Source organism: Bemisia tabaci, chromosome 2 (assembly GCF_918797505.1).
Source record: "Bemisia tabaci chromosome 2, PGI_BMITA_v3".
NCBI classification, from domain to species: Eukaryota; Metazoa; Arthropoda; class Insecta; order Hemiptera; family Aleyrodidae; genus Bemisia; species Bemisia tabaci.
The window spans coordinates 34,411,461-34,430,156 of record NC_092794.1 but is presented as its reverse complement, the minus strand read 5'-3'; the positions used below and the strand labels follow the sequence as shown (position 1 = coordinate 34,430,156).

At 38.6% G+C, this 18,696-nt stretch overlaps 1 protein-coding gene across 1 annotated transcript in view; it reads left to right on the top strand.

Moving 5' to 3' along the window:
- Positions 1-16,731, top strand: part of Rab6 (RAS oncogene family member Rab6) — a 137,308-nt gene extending 120,577 nt beyond the window's left edge. The window contains exon 6 of the mRNA XM_019057903.2: positions 4,185-16,731. Within this exon, the coding sequence (XP_018913448.1) occupies positions 4,185-4,252 (68 nt within the window). The 3' untranslated portion in view covers positions 4,253-16,731. The remainder of the gene's footprint in view (positions 1-4,184) is intronic.
- The last annotated feature ends 1,965 nt before the right edge of the window (positions 16,732-18,696 follow it).

Here is an 18,696-nt window from a genome sequence, read left to right as displayed (position 1 = left end):
TTTTTGAAGTTCAAGTAGCTTTTCTTCATTTTAAAATATCCATTATATCCTGTCATATCTGCATTGAGTACCAGTACCTATGTTTTAAATTTGGTCCAAATGTACATATGTATTAAAAAATGGATTTATAGTGAGAGTTGCTACTGACTGCAGAGGAAGCGACATTGACCATTTCGTCTTTCATCTTTCAACGTTATTCGTAGAAAGTTAGGACGAAATTTTCAAAACATGCTCCGGAAAATTTCCGCTACCTTATTCCTGCAAAATTCCAGAAACTTGCTCTGGTGAAGTTCCGCGAACCGCTGCTCGTGGATCCTCTATACTCAGTGATCCCAAGCGTGCGGATATATCCGTGCCGCGCGCGCGGACCTTCCTTATGTCTGCGCGGACAGCGTACGGACAAAAACCTAATGGGAAAACGCTTCCCTATCTTAACTTACACGTGACGTCACAGAATGACGAGACAGCCAGTAGCAGCACGGACATAGAATTAAGAGACTAACGTCAACAGAAGCGAAAGCCTCCGCCATTTTCATGTCAACGAAGCATAACGAAAGGAAGCTGTTTCAAAAAGTACTATTTACGTTTGCGGTAGGTCGACGTTTTGGAGAGGTCGAATAATAACAGATACATACGTTTTTAGGAATTGAATTCTTTTAACTTATTTATTGTTAAACCGGAGAAGTACTGTGAATTCGCTTAAAAGTACCTTATTCAAAATCGGTCTTTTCCGACCTCGGCCGAATCCTCGTAATATTTTCAGGGTTGACAGAGGACCACTACCCAAGTCCAAAACACTGACGATTTTTGAATTTGGATAATTAGGGCGGGAGGGGGAGGGGGTTAAAGTTAAAACTTTAAATGGGCATATCTCGTGAACGGCTTGTCGTAGAGAGATGATCTTGGTCTCAAAATTTAGAGAAAATTATCAGATTTCAGCTGGTATTCACGAAATTGGTCCATTTTGAAATTTTTATCCATAGTTGCCACGTTGCCGTAGCTCAAAATTTCAATTTTTTACATTTTGAGCCGCAGCGTTGAAGGGAACGCACGAAAAATTACGAAACTATTGTTTCATGAAAGGATACCATCTAAGCTTCAAAACAAGCTTAAGATCATTCCGGGGAAACGATTTGGACCGGAGTTATGATTTTTCAAAGTTGACTTGTAGCGCGCCAACCTTGTATGTTCGGCGCCCTGAGATTACCGGCACCTCTTCAATGAAAATTGGCTGCGACTTTTCGCATATTGACGCACTGCCGTATCCTTAACGGTAAAAATAACCCATGAATGAAAAACTTTTGTCACGGAAAATCTTTTATGGCTTACATCGGTGAGAAAACCACTGTATTTTTCCGCCAGCGACGAACAAATAACTATGTCTCTATCTTTTTAACTCGGATGCTAGAAACACTTAATGCGCCCAATATTGTTCAGTCAATTGTCAAAAAGGAACACTCACTCCGGAGCAATGTTTCATTAGAGCCGATTAATGCCGATAATTTTCAGCATCTTCCCGCATGGACCGCGGAAGATTTTCCATTATTTTGTGGAGCTCACCAAAAATAGCCAAATGATAGCAACAACTTGTGCACAAGGGTTTATTGTGCGAGCTCCGCTTTTGAACGTGCAATAACTGCCAATAAACGACTGCCGCGTTGACTTGCTCGTGTCCATTAGCACAAATAGACAGTGTATTTTCTAAGAGTAATGGCGTGATAATAATTTCGTCTTTAGATACATGGGTTCGGCAACGTTTTATCTGTAGTTGGAAAAACTCGGTAAAGCATCTTTTACCGCGTAAATCGTACTTACCTTTTGTAAATTGAATACCAATGTAACTTTTTACAAAACTAAATGGGTATGCTCCACAAAATGATGGAAAATCTTCCGCAGTCCATGCGGGAAGATGCTGAAAATTATCGGCATTAATCGGCTCTAATGAAACATTGCTCCGGAGTGAGTGTTCCTTTTTGACAATTGACTGAACAATATTGGGCGCATTAAGTGTTTCTAGCATCCGAGTTAAAAAGATAGAGACATAGTTATTTGTTCGTCGCTGGCGGAAAAATACAGTGGTTTTCTCACCGATGTAAGCCATAAAAGATTTTCCGTGACAAAAGGTTTTTATTCATGGGTTATTTTTACCGTTAAGGATACGGCAGTGCGTCAATATGCGAAAAGTCGCAGCCAATTTTCATTGAAGAGGTGCCGGTAATCTCAGGGCGCCGAACATACAAGGTTGGCGCGCTACAAGTCAACTTTGAAAAATCATAACTCCGGTCCAAATCGTTTCCCCGGAATGATCTTAAGCTTGTTTTGAAGCTTAGATGGTATCCTTTCATGAAACAATAGTTTCGTAATTTTTCGTGCGTTCCCTTCAACGCTGCGGCTCAAAATGTAAAAAATTGAAATTTTGAGCTACGGCAACGTGGCAACTATGGATAAAAATTTCAAAATGGACCAATTACGTGAATACCAGCTGAAATCTGATAATTTTCTCTAAATTTTGAGACCAAGATCATCTCTCTACGACAAGCCGTTCACGAGATATGCCCGTTTAAAGTTTTAACTTTAACCCCCTCCCCCTCCCGCCTTAATTATCCAAATTCAAAAATCGTCAGTGTTTTGGACTTGAGTAGTGGTCCTCTGTCAACCCTGAAAATATTACGAAGATTTGGCCGAGGTTGGAAAAGGCCGATTTTGAAAAAGGTCGATTTTGAATAAGGTCCTTTAATATTTTTTTACACTTTGATATTTGTAGGTAACCCCGAAATTGGTTTCAATAAGTACCGACTCTGAGAAGAAAAATGTTAACATTGGTTCTTACTTTCGCCTCTGCACGGAGAGCGGCAGAGCGTACGGATCTCGCACACGGAGCGGCTGGGAACACACTGCTCCCACTACTAGATTCATTGCAATCTCGTTCTTTGTCGAGGCGGAGTGGCAGCGCTCTCTAAACTCGAACCCCGTCCGCTAAGTTCGGCAACCATGGGAAGCACTGCCCGGAAAGAAATACTTTTTGTAGCGAGTGGAGAAACATTTTTCTTGTGCGGGGAGAAATATTTTTGTTCGACCGGGGGAAAATATTTTTTTCTCATGCGGGGAAAAAAAAACTTTTTCTCTCGCCCGAGAAAAATATTTCCGTCCTAGTAATAAAAAGTTTTTCTCCTCCTAAAAAAAGTTTCTTCCCGCATAAAAATTTTCTTTCCTCTCCCAAAAAAAATTTCTCCCCCAGTGAAAAAAGTTTTTCTCTCCAGAAAAAATATTTCTTTCCAGGGTTACGGAAATGATGCCATAGTAATCCCTCGGGGAAATACTTTGTTCCTGTGGTATGCGCAGGTTGCTTGAATAACGGATTAAACACTAAACCCGCACATCCAAACCAAAATTAAGCGTTTAGAAAGGCAGGACCCTCCCGATATAATGGCCAAGAAGATTTTTGTCTTCCTCTCTACCTTTGTAGGACACAGAAACAAGAGGCTTCGAGTGGCCCTAAAATTCAGTTTGACCAGCTTTTAAAATCCGCTGTCTTTTATTTCATGTCCTGTCAATCAAGCATAATATTTCTTAGGATTCAACTTTATCTAAAATTCAAGGAGTAAAAGTGGTTCATTTTGTTTTCTGTGTTAATATTGCACGTCAACATTTAAGAGTTGTGATGAACAGGTACTTGGTTCTCAAAACTACAATTTTAGGAGAATCCTTTTTTGGTGTAGGTAGGATCTTTAATTGAGTTGGTAGACAAATGTGTGAATTTTGAATATAGTCTTAACTATTCAGATGCTTTCCTCTCGATTAGCACAAACAATCTTTCCTCAGTATAGGTAGTGGCTCCTAGTAATGTCCTTAATTTTTTTTCAATTTACAATGGGTTTTTAATAAAAAAAAATAAAATTCATTCTTTTCCGGCCTTGAAATACTGGCTACCCGTGAATTTTACTGGAAAAAACCCAAATCTTCATACTGGGGGTGAACTTGGAGAAATTCGACTTCACAGACTTTGGTCTACGGTTGCATGTGTTATCATTCACCTTTTCTTGAGTGATTTTTCAAATTACATGCAGCATTTGTAATTTTTCCCTTAAGCAGGGTTTATTTTGTCTCCTGATTTCCCCGTGATTTTTTGCAGGCTTACATAGTTGACATGTTTTCCTTAACATGCTTTTTTCTTTGCAAAATAGTGCAAGAAGTCATTCTGAAAGACACTCCAAACGAGGTTAACAATGCTGATGGTGGCTGCGCTTGCTAAAAGATTTTGTCTTCATTTTCCTCTCGTATGGTCCTTTACATTGAAAGATTTAAGACTGCTCTCCAGGTATCCTTGATATTCGAAGGCAGAATTCTATATTGTTTCCCTTAATGTCAGATTAATTTTGGCTTGACATGTTCAAATAAGGATATAAAGACAAGCGTATATCCTTTGATATATAAGTTCTTTAATGAGGCACTGAAACATTATGTGAGTGAAACAGGCTTGTTCTAGTGTGCTGATTATTTCAACGCTTGCAAATATGTATATGTGCCCCCCCCCCCCCCCCCACCCCTCCTCATATTTTCTTTTTCACCAATGCACCGAAAAAATTATAATTAAAATTATGTAAGATAATTCTAAAATAAAATTAAAGAAGCCAAATTTTTGTTTAGTTTATACTGTGAACTCTTTCCTCCATCTTATCGAAGTGTGTGTGATACTAACTTTAGCAATGGTTGAATCTGTAGTTCGATGCAGTAATATATTAATTAAATCATGTCCTCACAAGATCTTCTGATTTTTCAAACCTGAAAAATTAAATCATAAAAGTAGCCCAGGACACACTTGACGACCCCAAGTAAATCGCAGCCTAATCACCAACCTTGTTCATGGTACACCAATGGTGCTAGGAGTTTCAGGACATTTTACTTATATCCACCGCCTTGTTCCGTCCATTTTACTTCATGTCCACTTAAAATTATGTTCAACCTTAAGTATTGCAACAAGTGTTGCTGAAATGGACAATATGCAGGGTACCCCAAAAGTCCGTACCCCCCCCCCCCCCCCCCCCCTCCCCCCCGTGGTAACTTTTGAACGGTTAGAGATCGAAAAACGAAACTTTGGGAATGTTCCTATCTGAAACGAGACCATCTTCGGGGGGGGGGGGGGGGGATCAAAATGTTTGACCCTTTGGGCAAAGTTTTTAAAAAAACGAAATTTAAACGGTTGAATTGAATCATCTTAAATTTCGTTTTTTGAACTTTGCCCGAAATTTGGGGACATGAAAACGCAATGATGAACTAATTTTAAACTTACCGAGACAATGTTGAGGCAAAGTAAGGGGAAATTGAAACCTTTGAACTGACGTATTTGGGGGTCCGAACTCCCCCTCCCCTTAAAATTAGTTTGAAGTGATCTCTTTGATTTTTACCTAAAAGTGCTTTCAATTTGATAAATCTTTCCGTTTTATTTTTTTCTCTACGATAATTTGAATCGGAGTCATGATTTTTTGAAAATAGGTCAAATTTGACCTTTGATCTATCATAACTCAGTCAAAAATTAAGATATTGATCTGCGGTTTGCGCCAAAATTCTCAGTTTTTTCTGTTCTGTCCAATGATGTCTCACAAGATAGGGGTTATCCTTTGAAAAAAAAAAAGTTGCCCCCCCCCCCCCCCCCCCGAGTGAGGGACAAAAATGTTGACCCCCCTAGAAGATGGTCTCCTTTAAGATAGAAACATTCCCAAAGTTTCGTTCTCCTATCTCTAACTGTTCAAATGTTACCGGGGGAGGGGGGGTACGGATTTTTAGGACACCCTTTATGTCTAATTTTTCCCTTGATCTCCCTCTTACATTGGAAAAACAACAAATTACCCCTCTTTTCTTTGTGAACACAGCAGCTTCCTCAAAAGCGATAGAAAGGAAATGAAAATGAAAATTCTAGATTCAAAAATGTTTCATTACCTAAAGTTTTCTTAAGTTATTTATTAGATTAGTTCAGAAAAATTCCAAGTGTTCTTTGCAAAATGTCTTGTTCCTAAGAAAGAAATGGAGGAAATCCTGATTAACCGAGCAGAAAAATAATATAGTTAACACTTACCACAATCACTGTTATCATTTTCGATCTAATTAAAAAACCGTAGAGATAATCTATTGGAAGTGTCCTGAGCGAGAAATCTGCAACAGTATATTAACTCAAAATTATATAACGGGTAAAATTAGAGAGATGTAAATTTACCCTCCCCCCCAATACTCAAGAACCAACACTAATGGATACTGAGGTTCGGCAAACAGTGTATCAAATTAAAGATATAGGCAGAATTGGCCCAAATGCCCCCTCCTCTATGATATTGACGAAATCGAAAGAATTGTACCAGAGGAAACGCTAGCCATGCTGCCCCAAAGGCTAACCCGTTTTCTCAAAAAGCACCAAAATTGTATTAGATCGACTTTACCGCATTGCCTCCAAGAATGCGTTTTCTACTAGAAATCCTTGTAGGACCCCAAAAAATGGCCAATCGGAGAGAAAAATGTTTTGGCCCCGAAATACTTGCTTTACAAACTTTTTGCAAGCAAACTTCATCAGTAAGTCTCCTGATCAACAATCTGTAAGTTCACCGCCGTTTCACCCTGGAACACCCCCCGAAATGCCTAAAATTTAAAATGGCGGCCATAAAAAGGCCTCCAGAATTTCGGTATTTTAGAATCCGTGTAATTTTGGTCGTCGATTTCATATTTGAAGCCTCCCTGTCAAAGAGGCTCCCCTAACGCTAAGATGGCGGCCAAAGAGGGTTACTCAAAATCGACGATTTTGCCTGGATTTGGAAATGTTGTTCCCTTTGATGTTGTTAATCCTGTGATGTTGCATACTCCAACGATTGAAGGCGCCCCGCTTGACAATTTTAAAGTCAGCAAATTATTGCTCTTGGCCAAATAAAGGAATTAAAGGTGATACCTTTGATTTCCTTTAACTAGAGGGTATTTGAAAGATAACATTTCTGGAATTTTCATTTTTCGCGTTTCCTCAAATTTGCCGCCACGTTGAATTTTCCAAAATTTTATTTTGAAACAGTGCCATCCGAACTTGTGACAACGTCAGTTGTTTTTCCTTTTCCTAAAAGGCACTTTTCAAACTTTTCATTCCTGGTTTGTTTTTGTTTTTTCGATAATTTGGAGCTCAACGGCGATTTTTTGAAAAGTGGTCAATTTAAAATTTTGACCGGCCATAACTTTTGAGCGAGTGAACCAATTTTAATTTTGTTTTCGCCATTCTCCTTGTCTAAGTTCTTTCTAACCGGTATAATGCATTGTATACTATCTCCAAAATTACTTTATAGGTATACACCAAGCAAACTTTTACGACTAATTAGGAACTTACATACAATGAATCATCGAAGCTAACGCACTGGAACTGACGATTACATTTTTATTAAGAACTAATATGTTTGTTGTTAATGAACTTAGAATCCCTGCAGATTACATCTTTCTTGGTTCCTTTTTACGAGGTACTGAACGCAATTACAGTAATACTGCACGAACATGATTGATTTAATGAGTAATGATTACTCGAAAGCGCGTTATCACCCGTCCAGGTTTGTTGACATTTTTGTTGTTTAAATACACGGGGATACGAGCTAAGGAGGTGACGCTCTGGGCGGGCGGGTGGTGAACCATTTCCAGCGGGGAGATTCAACCGCCAAATTTGAAATTTGGGATCGATGCTAGGCGATACCCATTTTATTATAAGACTATTAAAACATTGAATAGTAGTTCTACCCATTAAAGTAGGTTTTTAATATCTTTTTACCGTGCTTAAGGAAAGATTATAATATATTATCATATCGAAAGTATGATGCCAATTAATCTAACAGATCCTAATGAATAGTAGAGAAGCTAAGATTTTTAAGGATCGCCCTCTTTACTTGGAGGCATCATTAGTCAATTATTTAATTGAAGACGCCTCATAATATCGGCAAGTCGATTCTGGGTATATGAATTCATCACATATGATGAATGGGAAGAATTTCAAGGATAAATATTTATAGCTTCCCGCCAAAATAAGCACTTATTCCTAGGAAATTTGGCAACTCTCGGATGTTCCTACGGCGTTCTTCCTGAACGCGATAGAATACTACGTGACACTGGCTGCGGTCGAGTTAGGGCAGATGTCGGGCGGGGAAGGGATGTAGATTCCAAAAAGATGTAACAATAACTGACTTGAGTGGATTGGTATTGGTTTTTTCATGATTATTAGAAGGATTTCGGAAAAATAAAAAAAAAATAGTAGATAAAATATTAAGAAACTTGCTGCTTCTGTTTTTTTTTTTTACAACAAACCTTACAGATCAAAAGTTTAGGGGGCCTCTTGCCATACCCTTTCTTTTAAAAAAGAATAAGAGGTATTAAAAATTACCCCCCAGATTAGAGTAACCTTGATTTTCTCTCGTTTTTTTTCATGAATTCAACGTTGGCTAGGAGTTTAATTTTTAGGTTAAGTACTCCCTACAGTCCTGCCCGGGCGGAAACTTTATAAAATTGATTAGCCTTGAGTGGAAACCTCCGAATGAGTATATTTGAGGTAAAATGTGACTCAGAATAGCCCTGACAGTGATTCGAAAGGTTCAAGTAATTTTTTATTTTTTTTTTTTTAAATGAAAAAAGAATATTTCACTAATTGTGAAACTTTCAGGCCGAAATGAAATTTCATGAAATGTCATGTGAAATTTTATGAAATGTCATATTAGATTTTATGTGAAATTTTTTGGTGAAATTTCATTTCGCAACTCTGTTTCCCACATAGAGGAGTGGGGTTATTCGAGCCAGTTATAGGAAAACGCTCCTAAATCTTATTTAAATTTTTTTGTCTGATCTCATGATTTAATACGATCTTCGCAACTCTGTTTCCCACATAGAGGAGTGGGGTTATTCGAGCCAGTTATAGGAAAACGCTCCTAAATCTTATTTAAATTTTTTTGTCTGATCTCATGATTTAATACGATCAAGTATATACTCTCAGCTATTTAATTTATGCCGGAGTAAATGTTTTGTGCATAAAGGAAAGTCAAAATCTGCATTTAAGCAGGGTAACCTTTTCAGATTAAATTCCCTCGAATTTCGATCAGAAAGTCGGATGCCTTTGTCACTGTCACACTATCAAAGCGTTCCATCAAAACGTCAGGTCAGCGCTCTGCGTATGTCCGTTTCTGGGACAAAGAAATAGAAGAACCAATCAGAGCTCTTTAACCCTTCAAAAGCGTGCAGCCTTGCACGCTTTCGAAGAGAAGCTGCTGCGCGCGCATCCGGACCTCGACTAGGGATGGTCGAATATTTAGATATTCGAATATTCGATATTCGAGTCATCGGCACCGAGGTAATCGCATCACATTCGAATATTCGCTTCCGAAGTGTTCGAAATCGCAAATTCGAATAATCGCATTCAAAAGTGACAAAAGTGTCATTTTGTCTCTCACGGTTCATAAAAAATCAAAAATCAAAGCAATAATCGAAAATATTCGAATATTCGCATCCGAACTATTCGCAAATCGCAAGATTCGAATTCTCAAATATTCGCAATAATCGCATTCGAAAAGTCCATCCCTAACCTCGACATTTTGATGGGAGTGTTTTGATAGTGTGACACAAGCATGATAGTAAGAATGAATTTGTTTCTGTGGAAAAAGTTGCCAAACCTCGTCGTAAATTATGATTAAATAAACCTCTGTAAATTTTGAAGAATGCACGGATGAATTTCTGTAATTTTCATTTTGCTGTTGCCGGATGATTTCGAGCCGGTAATATACGGAATATGTCTGACTATATCTTCTTTTTACACTCTGGTAGGTCTGGACAATCTTAAAAAATTGTTAAATCTATTTTGAAAGCCGAGGCATGTTTTTTGGGAATTTTTGGAGCAGTACAAATGTCAACTCCGGCTAATGTCGCCAGGCTAAGTACGAACACAAGAACTGTTCTGCTGACTTTTCGGCGGAGTCCTGCACAATTTTGATGCCGTATTAAAATTGTTGAATAGATTGGGTCTACTGAAAAATTGTTAGAAAACTATATAGAAGTCAGGGGAATGTGCACCATACATAGAAAGTCATGTCGTCATCTTTGGTGTCAACTCCGGCGGAGCTGTTTTCGCGCATTCCGGAGCGATCAGCTGATCGTGCGCGCGCAGAGTTAAGCATAAACAGAAACAAAAAAGGGTCAGCTTTAGCAGTGTTACTTTTCCATCATAAACACTTACTTCGGTAATAATCAAAGCTTACATTTCAGTTCTGTCTACTAATGTCTATGTTAGGAATCGTTGTCCGAGAGCAGCATCTCATGACTGCAGCATACAGACGGAAATTATGCTTGTTTTATGGTTTTATTTAAACAACTTGTGCTCTAAATTTATCGTTGAAGTGACAAATCGACGGTGTAAGTCGGCAATCACATAACTCGTTTGCGGTGTCAAAAAATCTCCGCCTCTATGTTATTTTTTTGAAGGAGGACAAAGTGACATCATTACTTGAAGTTTATGCAGACTTGTTTTTTCACAGACAAGAAAAATCACGGCAGTTTTAAAGAATTGCTGTTGAGTAGTTTTCCGTTTAAAAAATCAAGGATGACAGGAAGTCTGCGACGACGTTGCAAACCAAGTTATGTGATTGCCGACTTACACCGTCGAAATGGTGTGTATTATTGTACCTAAAAGCCTAGCGTAGAAACTTTGGGCACCTGTCTCAGTGTGAGCGGTCGTCTGTTGAGGTCAAAGCTGCTCATTGATGACAGTATCTCAAAGGAAAAGTCTTCGATGGATCAAGAAAAATTGTCTTCCTGTGATAGTAGTTCACACCCTTTCTTCACGAAAATCTCAATATTTAGTCCTCGCTTCAAGTTTGAGACCATTTCTCAGTTTTATCTCTAGTGTTGCAGTGTCATCAGAATTGCACAATTTCCGGAGGAACAGTTCATAGTAAGTATGATTTAGAACATTTTAATCACCACTTATCTCGGTATGTGACGTAACAGACTTTCTGTCATACTTTATGTTTTAAATGGGAAAACACTTGACGGAAGTTCTTGAAAACTGCCGTGATTTTTCTCCTCTTTACGAAGAAAATCCTGCAGGAACTTCAAGGAAAGATCAGTCAATTTGTACTCTTTTAAAAAAAGAAAATAGGAGTGGAGATTTTCAAATACTGTAAGAAGTTTCAACTGTCGATATGGCAAGTATGTGCGCCTAGCCGCCCAGGCTCCTGTGGAAGTGGCCCCCTTCCTTCAGTCAATACACTACTGTCATGGCGTCCACCTGAATTATGTCTCCTCTTCTCCTCGTCCTTTCCCACCACCTTAACATGGTGTCAGGCGCTCGGTCCTTAAATTTTTCGTAATGTTTTTGTCCGATCAAAAACACTTCCGTGTAAAAATGACCCACCCAGCTAAAAATATAAAATATTCGTCGCCTTAAATGCAATGATATCACATGAGGTAGACGCCAAGCTTTCATGAATGTAAATTGTAAGTTTCTCCTCCCTTCAACATTATTACCTACCGGAAAAACGCAAAATATAGACAAAAAAAAAAATAATTTAAAAAAAGGGATACAAATTTTTTTGTAGTAAAATTGTACAAAAAAAATGATAAGTTTTTATCGATATTTTTAAATTATTTTTTTTGTCTGTAATTTGCGTTTTTCCGGTAGTTAAATGTTGAAGGGAGGAGAAACTTACAATTTATATTCATGAAAGCTTTGCGTCTACTTCATGTGATATTACTGCATTTAAGGCGACGAATATTTATACAGGGTTATCCAAAAGTCACCTACCACCCCAGTAACTTTTTTCCTAATTGAGATAGAAGTTGGAAACTTTGGGAATGTTCCTCGGTTTAAGGTAGCAACTTTTTGGTCCCCCCAAAAGTTTGGGGGGCGGCCCCCCTTAAGGGGGGCGGGGGCTAACTTTTTTTTTCAAATAGCAACCTCTCTTTTGTGATACCTCATTCGAAAGTTAATAATAAAACAAAATTTTTGGCGCACACCGCAGGTCAAAATGTTGATTTTTGACAAAATGGCGGAAATTTGGCATATCCGTGTTTTATCCGCGGATTGGTCTGAAACTCAGAATCCTTGGGTTTTTCGGGACGAGAAAAACGATTCTGGCATTAGTTTTCCAGAAATGTCAGTCCTTTTCAAAATGGCGGCGGTTAAAATGGCAGCTTAGAGCGGGAAGTGGATATTTAGGCTGTTTATCGTCGGATTTGTACGAGACTTGGTATTCGGGGGTATCCGGGCATCATTTCTGGCGATTTTCCCGGTTTTTACCCCTCCGCAACGAAAGTTTTATGGATGTTTCCGTACTTTAAGGGGGCGGCAGTCCCTGAATTTCAATGCTCCGACTGATCGCAACGTTTCAAGGGTCCTTCTCAAGTTGGACATTAGTTTCGGGCACTATTTGTAGTGAATTTCCCGGTTTTTACCCGCTCTGCAACCAAAAATGAGGGGGGCAGGGGGCTAAGAGTTTTGAAAACTCACTTTAAAGTCGCAGGCTGCGTTTGCGTTAACATTGGCAAGACGTTCCACTCGGATTTGATGCTAAGTTTGAAGCTCTTTTGTGACTTTTCGCCTTTTAATGCAATGTTTCATTGTAACAGGCCCATCCCCCCCTACGGGGGGGCTGTGGTGGCCCGGGGGCAATATGAAGACTTCGGTATCAGACTTGGAGTACCTATTCGAGGACTCTTTGAAAAGAGAAACGGTATGTCCAAGAGCCGCCGAAGCTACTCTAAAAAATGAAGGTACGGACCCCCTAAATAACCTTTGGACCCCCCTAACTTTTGATAGGGGGGTCAGATCGACTTCCGGTTTGCGCCAAAAATTTTCTTTTTTCATGCTCTTCCTAACGATGTATCACATGATGAGGGTTGCCATTTGAAATTTTTGAGTTGCCCCCCGCCCTCCCTGGGGGGGGGGGGGGGGAAGAACTGGAAAGTACCTCAAAAAGTTTCCCCCTCGATATGAGGAAGGACGCCACAAACCGATATCATAATTAGAACTAAGGTTATGGCCAGTGGTGCGTAACTTTTGAATAACTCTGTATAATGTAGTTTTTTGATATTTTTAAAGTAAGTTTTACATTTATAGAGGTTCAACATTATTGTTGACTTTCAAATGATGCTAAGCAATGTGTGTTTTACCGAGTAAATTTCAGCAGGTTTCCTTCGATATCCTGATAGGCAATGAGAACGGCTACGATGTGATGATAGTTGTTGGGCCATGTTCATTTAGTTTAATTGTAGCATTAAAGGAATTAGTATTTGCCAATAGCAATTGAGCATGTTTTTTCCCAACTAATGTTAGCGCCTGAACTGAGCACTTCTGGCATAGAAAATGCAAGTATGATGCAGAGAGTAGTAATAAAAACCTAAAATAATCTGATGAATAAAACAATTTTTCTCTACATTTTTTATATTAAAGGAATCTCAAAAATTTGACAGAGGAGATTGGAATTGGAAATCCAAGTAAAAAAATAATAAAGAGTCACGAGTCATTTTTCTTTATTATAGCTAGTCCAGGATGAAATTAATCACAGGCACATCTGAAACAAACATAAAAATTGAAATTAGAGAAGGCAATAAACAGGTCATGTGTATAAAATGAGATAAAAAAAGATCTGAAACAATTAAAGTGAGGCAAAGTAAGCACTTTTTGCTCATTGTACTGAGATCCATTTGGGACAGTCACAGTCCAAGAGCCAGCTGCATTTTTGGACTTTTTACAGCGGTTTTTAGGAGATGATTTCTTAATTCTGAAATGATTATGTTTGTGAGAGCATTATTTGTATTTTTCTCTAAGGCTGCTAAATCATTCATTTGTTCTTGTTTTTGAAGTTCCATTAAGCAAGGTGCATTTTTTTTATTTACTTATACTATTTCATAGAATTGGAAGTACTGATACTGAAAGAAACTAGGTGCAAATAAATGCAGGTGCATAGTGTTTACGTAGGTACAACATGGTTTTCCGTTTTTATTTAATTCATTTTCGAACAGTTAGGTACTTTCTGCTGCTGAGATTGTGGTGGTGAACTTCCGTTTGAATTTTTCTCTCTTGATTGAAATTTTGGAAGTTAAAGGGAAGAAAAATGGAAAGCTCTTAGTTTGTTTTGTAAGATGATTCATACAGGGTGATCCAGACCACCCGTCCACCATCTTTTTCTCGAAAACGGCGGAGAATTGAGCTTCGGGACAAAAACGTTCATGGGGTAAACCGACCCCAAAGAATCAAATGAAAATATTTTCAACCCCCCAAAATGGTCCCTTGGGGCGGTTTTGGGGGGAGACCCCCCGTTTCTCGCGATTTTTAAATGGGAAGGGTATGTTTTGACTTTGGATTCGGAATCTACGATAAAAAATTAGAATATTTCGTGCTTTGCTTTTTTCCCCTAAACCCCCATTTTTTGGAGTTATGGGGCATTTTTGGGGCAATTTTCAATTCGAAGCTGTAAGCGGCCCAATCATCCAAATTTCAAAATCTAAAAATCACCTGAGAGGAGAGGTCAATACCTTTTTATTGATGGGCCACATGACCCCTGTTGCTCCAAAATTTTGGGGGCCACGACCCCCCAAAAATTGTGGGGCTTTGGAGGGCCGTAAGTCGAAAATGTCAACAGGCAAGGGTATGTTTTGACTTCAGATTTGGATTCTACGCGAAAAATTACGTAGAATTGATACGGCGCATGGCCTGTTTACTCAAATTTTATTTTACCCCTTATTTTCTCCAAAACTACACCTCTTCTTATAGGGAAATGGGGTTCTTCAGTAATTTGGAGCAAATAGGCCACGCGCCATTTCAATTCTGCGTAACTTTTCGCGTAGAATCCAAATCTGAAGTCAAAACATACCCTTGCCATTTGACATTTTCGACTTACGGCCCTCCAAAGCCCCAAAATTTGTGGGGGGTCGTGGCTCCCAATATTTTGGAGCAACAGGGGTCATGTGGCACATCAATAAAAAGGGATTGACCTCTCCTCTCAGGGGATTTTTAGATTTTGAAATTTGGATAATTTGGCCGCTTGAAGCATCGAATTGAAAATCGCTCCCAAAAGGCCCGAAAATGCCCCATAACCCCAAAAAATGGGGGTTTAGAGAAAAAATGCAAAGAATAAAATGTTCTTATTTTTTACCGTAGATTCCGAATCCAGAGTCAAAACATACCCTTCCTATTTGAAATTGCGAGAAACGGGGGGGCTCCCCCCCAAAACCCTCCCAAGGGGCCATTTTGGGGGGCTGAAAATATTTTCATTTGATTCTTTGGGGTCGATTTACTCCATGAAAGTTTTGGTCCCGAAGCTCAATTCTCCCCCGTTTTCGAGAAAAAGATAGTGGACGGGTGGACCGGATCACCTGTATGTTCATTTGGGGTCCCGAACACGGAGTACACACACTGGAATGTCAAGTGTGGATACTACACATCCAAGCTGTTATGAGACATTTACCTAAAGAGCAACGTAGGTAGCAATTAATTTGACTTACCAAAAGTAGATGTATGTATGTTCATTCAGCAAACGGCATCCTTCAACATTGCCTGAATAGGCGGGTCAGTCCATTTAAGATTTCATTTTCAGAATCAGACTTTCACAGCAGTTGGAAGTCAGTAAGTGACTTGTATATGATATTTTTTGGGACCTTTGAACCCCTCAGAATAATTATTGGACAGTGGCATAGCTCTTTCCGGCACCATTTTTTTTATTTCTCGTGATTTTTAAGAGTTTTTGAAAAAACTCATCATTACCGTAACCTATTTATTTTGTTAGTCCAGCACACGCAAAAGAAGTGGAAACTGATCTTTTTTATTTTTTTTGTTTAGTTTAAAGTCTGATAGTTCGAAATAAATACAAATATTTGGATAAGTTATGATTAAAACTTTTATTTAAACAAATTTCGATGTCAAATTCGGAATTTTTTGTTTCTTTTGAGTTCTAAATTGCCCTACATTTGAGAGAAAAGGATTAGGTTGCATGTAAAGACTTTTCTATAAAGAGCTAAACTTATATTTTGTAATTTCCCCCTAAATTGTAAATTTACAGCTTTTTTTCCAATTTTTTTTTCAAGGAAAATAAGCCGGTTACGGTAATGATAAATAGTAGCGGTAATGACTGTAAGTATGCGGTAATGATTTATTGTTATGCATGACGGCCTTATGGGGTAGGATCTCAAGGCTGAAGGAAAAAAGCACTGATTTCTAAAGAAACGTTGTATTAAAGCAGTACAAAAATTCGAAAAAATGACCAAACCAAATCATTTGAAATAAATAAATCGTCAAAGAAATGGTAGACATCAACCAATTTCACATTAAATGAGTATCTCTAATGAGATCACTAAACAAAATAATTATAATAGAGGAAAAATAGGACTTTATTTAACCACCTATATGCAAAAGAGAAAATTTCTTTGAGAAGAAATGTAGGTAACGTAAACAAAAATATCTCTAGTGAGATCTTCAAACAAAATAATCATAATAATAGTCAAGAGAAAATAGAACTTTTAACTAGCAAAACTAGCAATAAATAGTATAAGACTATCTCGGATCTGTTGGAATAGTGAAATATAGTATTAGTGCAGTCAGGTTGGCAATGACTGTAATGCCACACCTGAGAGGATAGTGCGCATGCGCAAGGTGAAGGTGATCGAGAGAGGTTATCTGTTATCTGTTATCAGCTGCTGCCGGAATGGCTTGTTCGTAATTAAAGATGAATAAATCTATAATTCCGTAAAGTGCGTTGATTCATTTTCATCTCATCGAACATAACATGGTGCCGAAACCCGATGGTTTTCCGCGATCGAAAAAGTAATTACGGTATACGGTTACGGAAAAGTCGCGAGTGCTACTGCCATGTGCCAGTGACAACCATTGAAGCTTAAGATTGTGCCATCAATCAAAGCAGGTAGCCTGCAATTCCTGCAAAGATCAAGAAATAGTGTGCCAACACAAAGCATGAGCAATGCCGAACACAAGTGCAAACAGTGCAAATGGAGAGACCGATGGAGGAACAGCATCCCATGGGTCCACGAAAGCAATATCTGCCAAGATAAAGCCGCTGGAAATTGTGGCTGGAGCGAACATGGCTGAACGCTGGGAGGTTTGGAAAGCTAAATTCGAAATCTTCATGTGTGCAACGACGTGTGATGGAGAGTCAGACGCAAGAAGAAATTGTTTGCTACTACAATTTCTTGGGGATGATGCATATAGCATATACGCATCATTCAATAAGAAGTACAACGAACTCACACACAAGCAACTCATAGAATTGTTTGATGCACATTTCAAGCCAGAAAAGAATGTAGAAATGGCTTTATATAAATTAATAACAAGAAAACAAAAAGAAGATGAGACTTTGGATGAGTTCGTCACAAGTTTGAAGAATTTAAGCCTGGCCTGTAACCTAGACAATCAAAGGGATAAAATTGTCAAAGCAAGTATGATTGCAAATTTGCTTCCAAAGTTTGAAGAGGTGAGAATCCAAGTATTGATGAAGCAGGATGAAACATTGGAGAATGCCATCAAAATCATCAAAACATTCGATGCATCAAGGCGTCAGGTGCAGGAGATGGATGCAACTGAACCTGTGGTAGGCAAGATCAGCAGACGTTATCAAGACGACACAAGGCAAAGTACAGAGCAGCGCAGTCATCAAAGAACTACCAACAGTGCTAAGCAGTATGCGAGTGGTCCGAAGCACAAAGGACAATCAAGTCGGCGATTCGGTTATTCTAAGGTGCAAGCCGATGACTCGAGAAGGACGGGAAACTACAGTAGGTGCAAAAACTGTGGAAATACCAAACATTATTCTGGAAGGTGCCCTGCCATTGGGAGAAAATGTGACAATTGCAATGGGTCAAATCACTTCTCAAGAGTGTGCAAGTATGCTGAGCGAAAAGTGAGACTGGTGGATGAGGAGTCGACTGATAGCGACGATTACTATTCGGAAGATGATGGTCCTGAGCTATTCATTGGTGCGATCGAATCCAAGCAGGAGGACGATCAGTGGTATGTAACTCTAAATGTCAATGACTATTATGCAAATTTTTTAGTTGATACAGGTGCCCAAGCGAATGTAATCCCTGCTAATTTAAGTAAAAGAATAATAGGCAAAAGACCCATCCTAAAAACTAATGTCAAATTAACTTCAGTGACTGGAGAAAAAATGCAAGTTGTTGGTGAGTGCAATCTCAGATGTGTCAATGAGCAAGCGGGCAAAGCCCATGTAATTAAATTTATTGTGGCGGAAATTAATACACCCCCAATATTAGGTTATAAGACTTGTAAGCAATTAGGTATACTGCAACAAGTTAATGTAATTGCGGATGAATATAAATCAATAGTTCATCAATTTGAAGTGTTTAAAGGAATAGGTCGCATTAAAAATTGCAAGTGTAAAATAAAAATAAATGATAGTGCGAAACCGACAGCTGAGCCACCGAGAAAAATTCCTTATAGATTGCGTAGGAGAGTTTGGACAGAACTGAAAAGAATGATGCAATTAGGAGTAATTGAAAGAGTAACTGAACCTACTGAGTGGGTCAATCCAATTGTAACGGTGTCAAAACCGAATGGAGAAGTAAGAATCTGTTTAGATCCTCATGCCTTAAATAAAGAAATTATAACGCCAAAACATTACATTCCAACATTAGATGATGTTAAAGCAAAATTAAAAAATTCAACTGTATTTACAACATTGG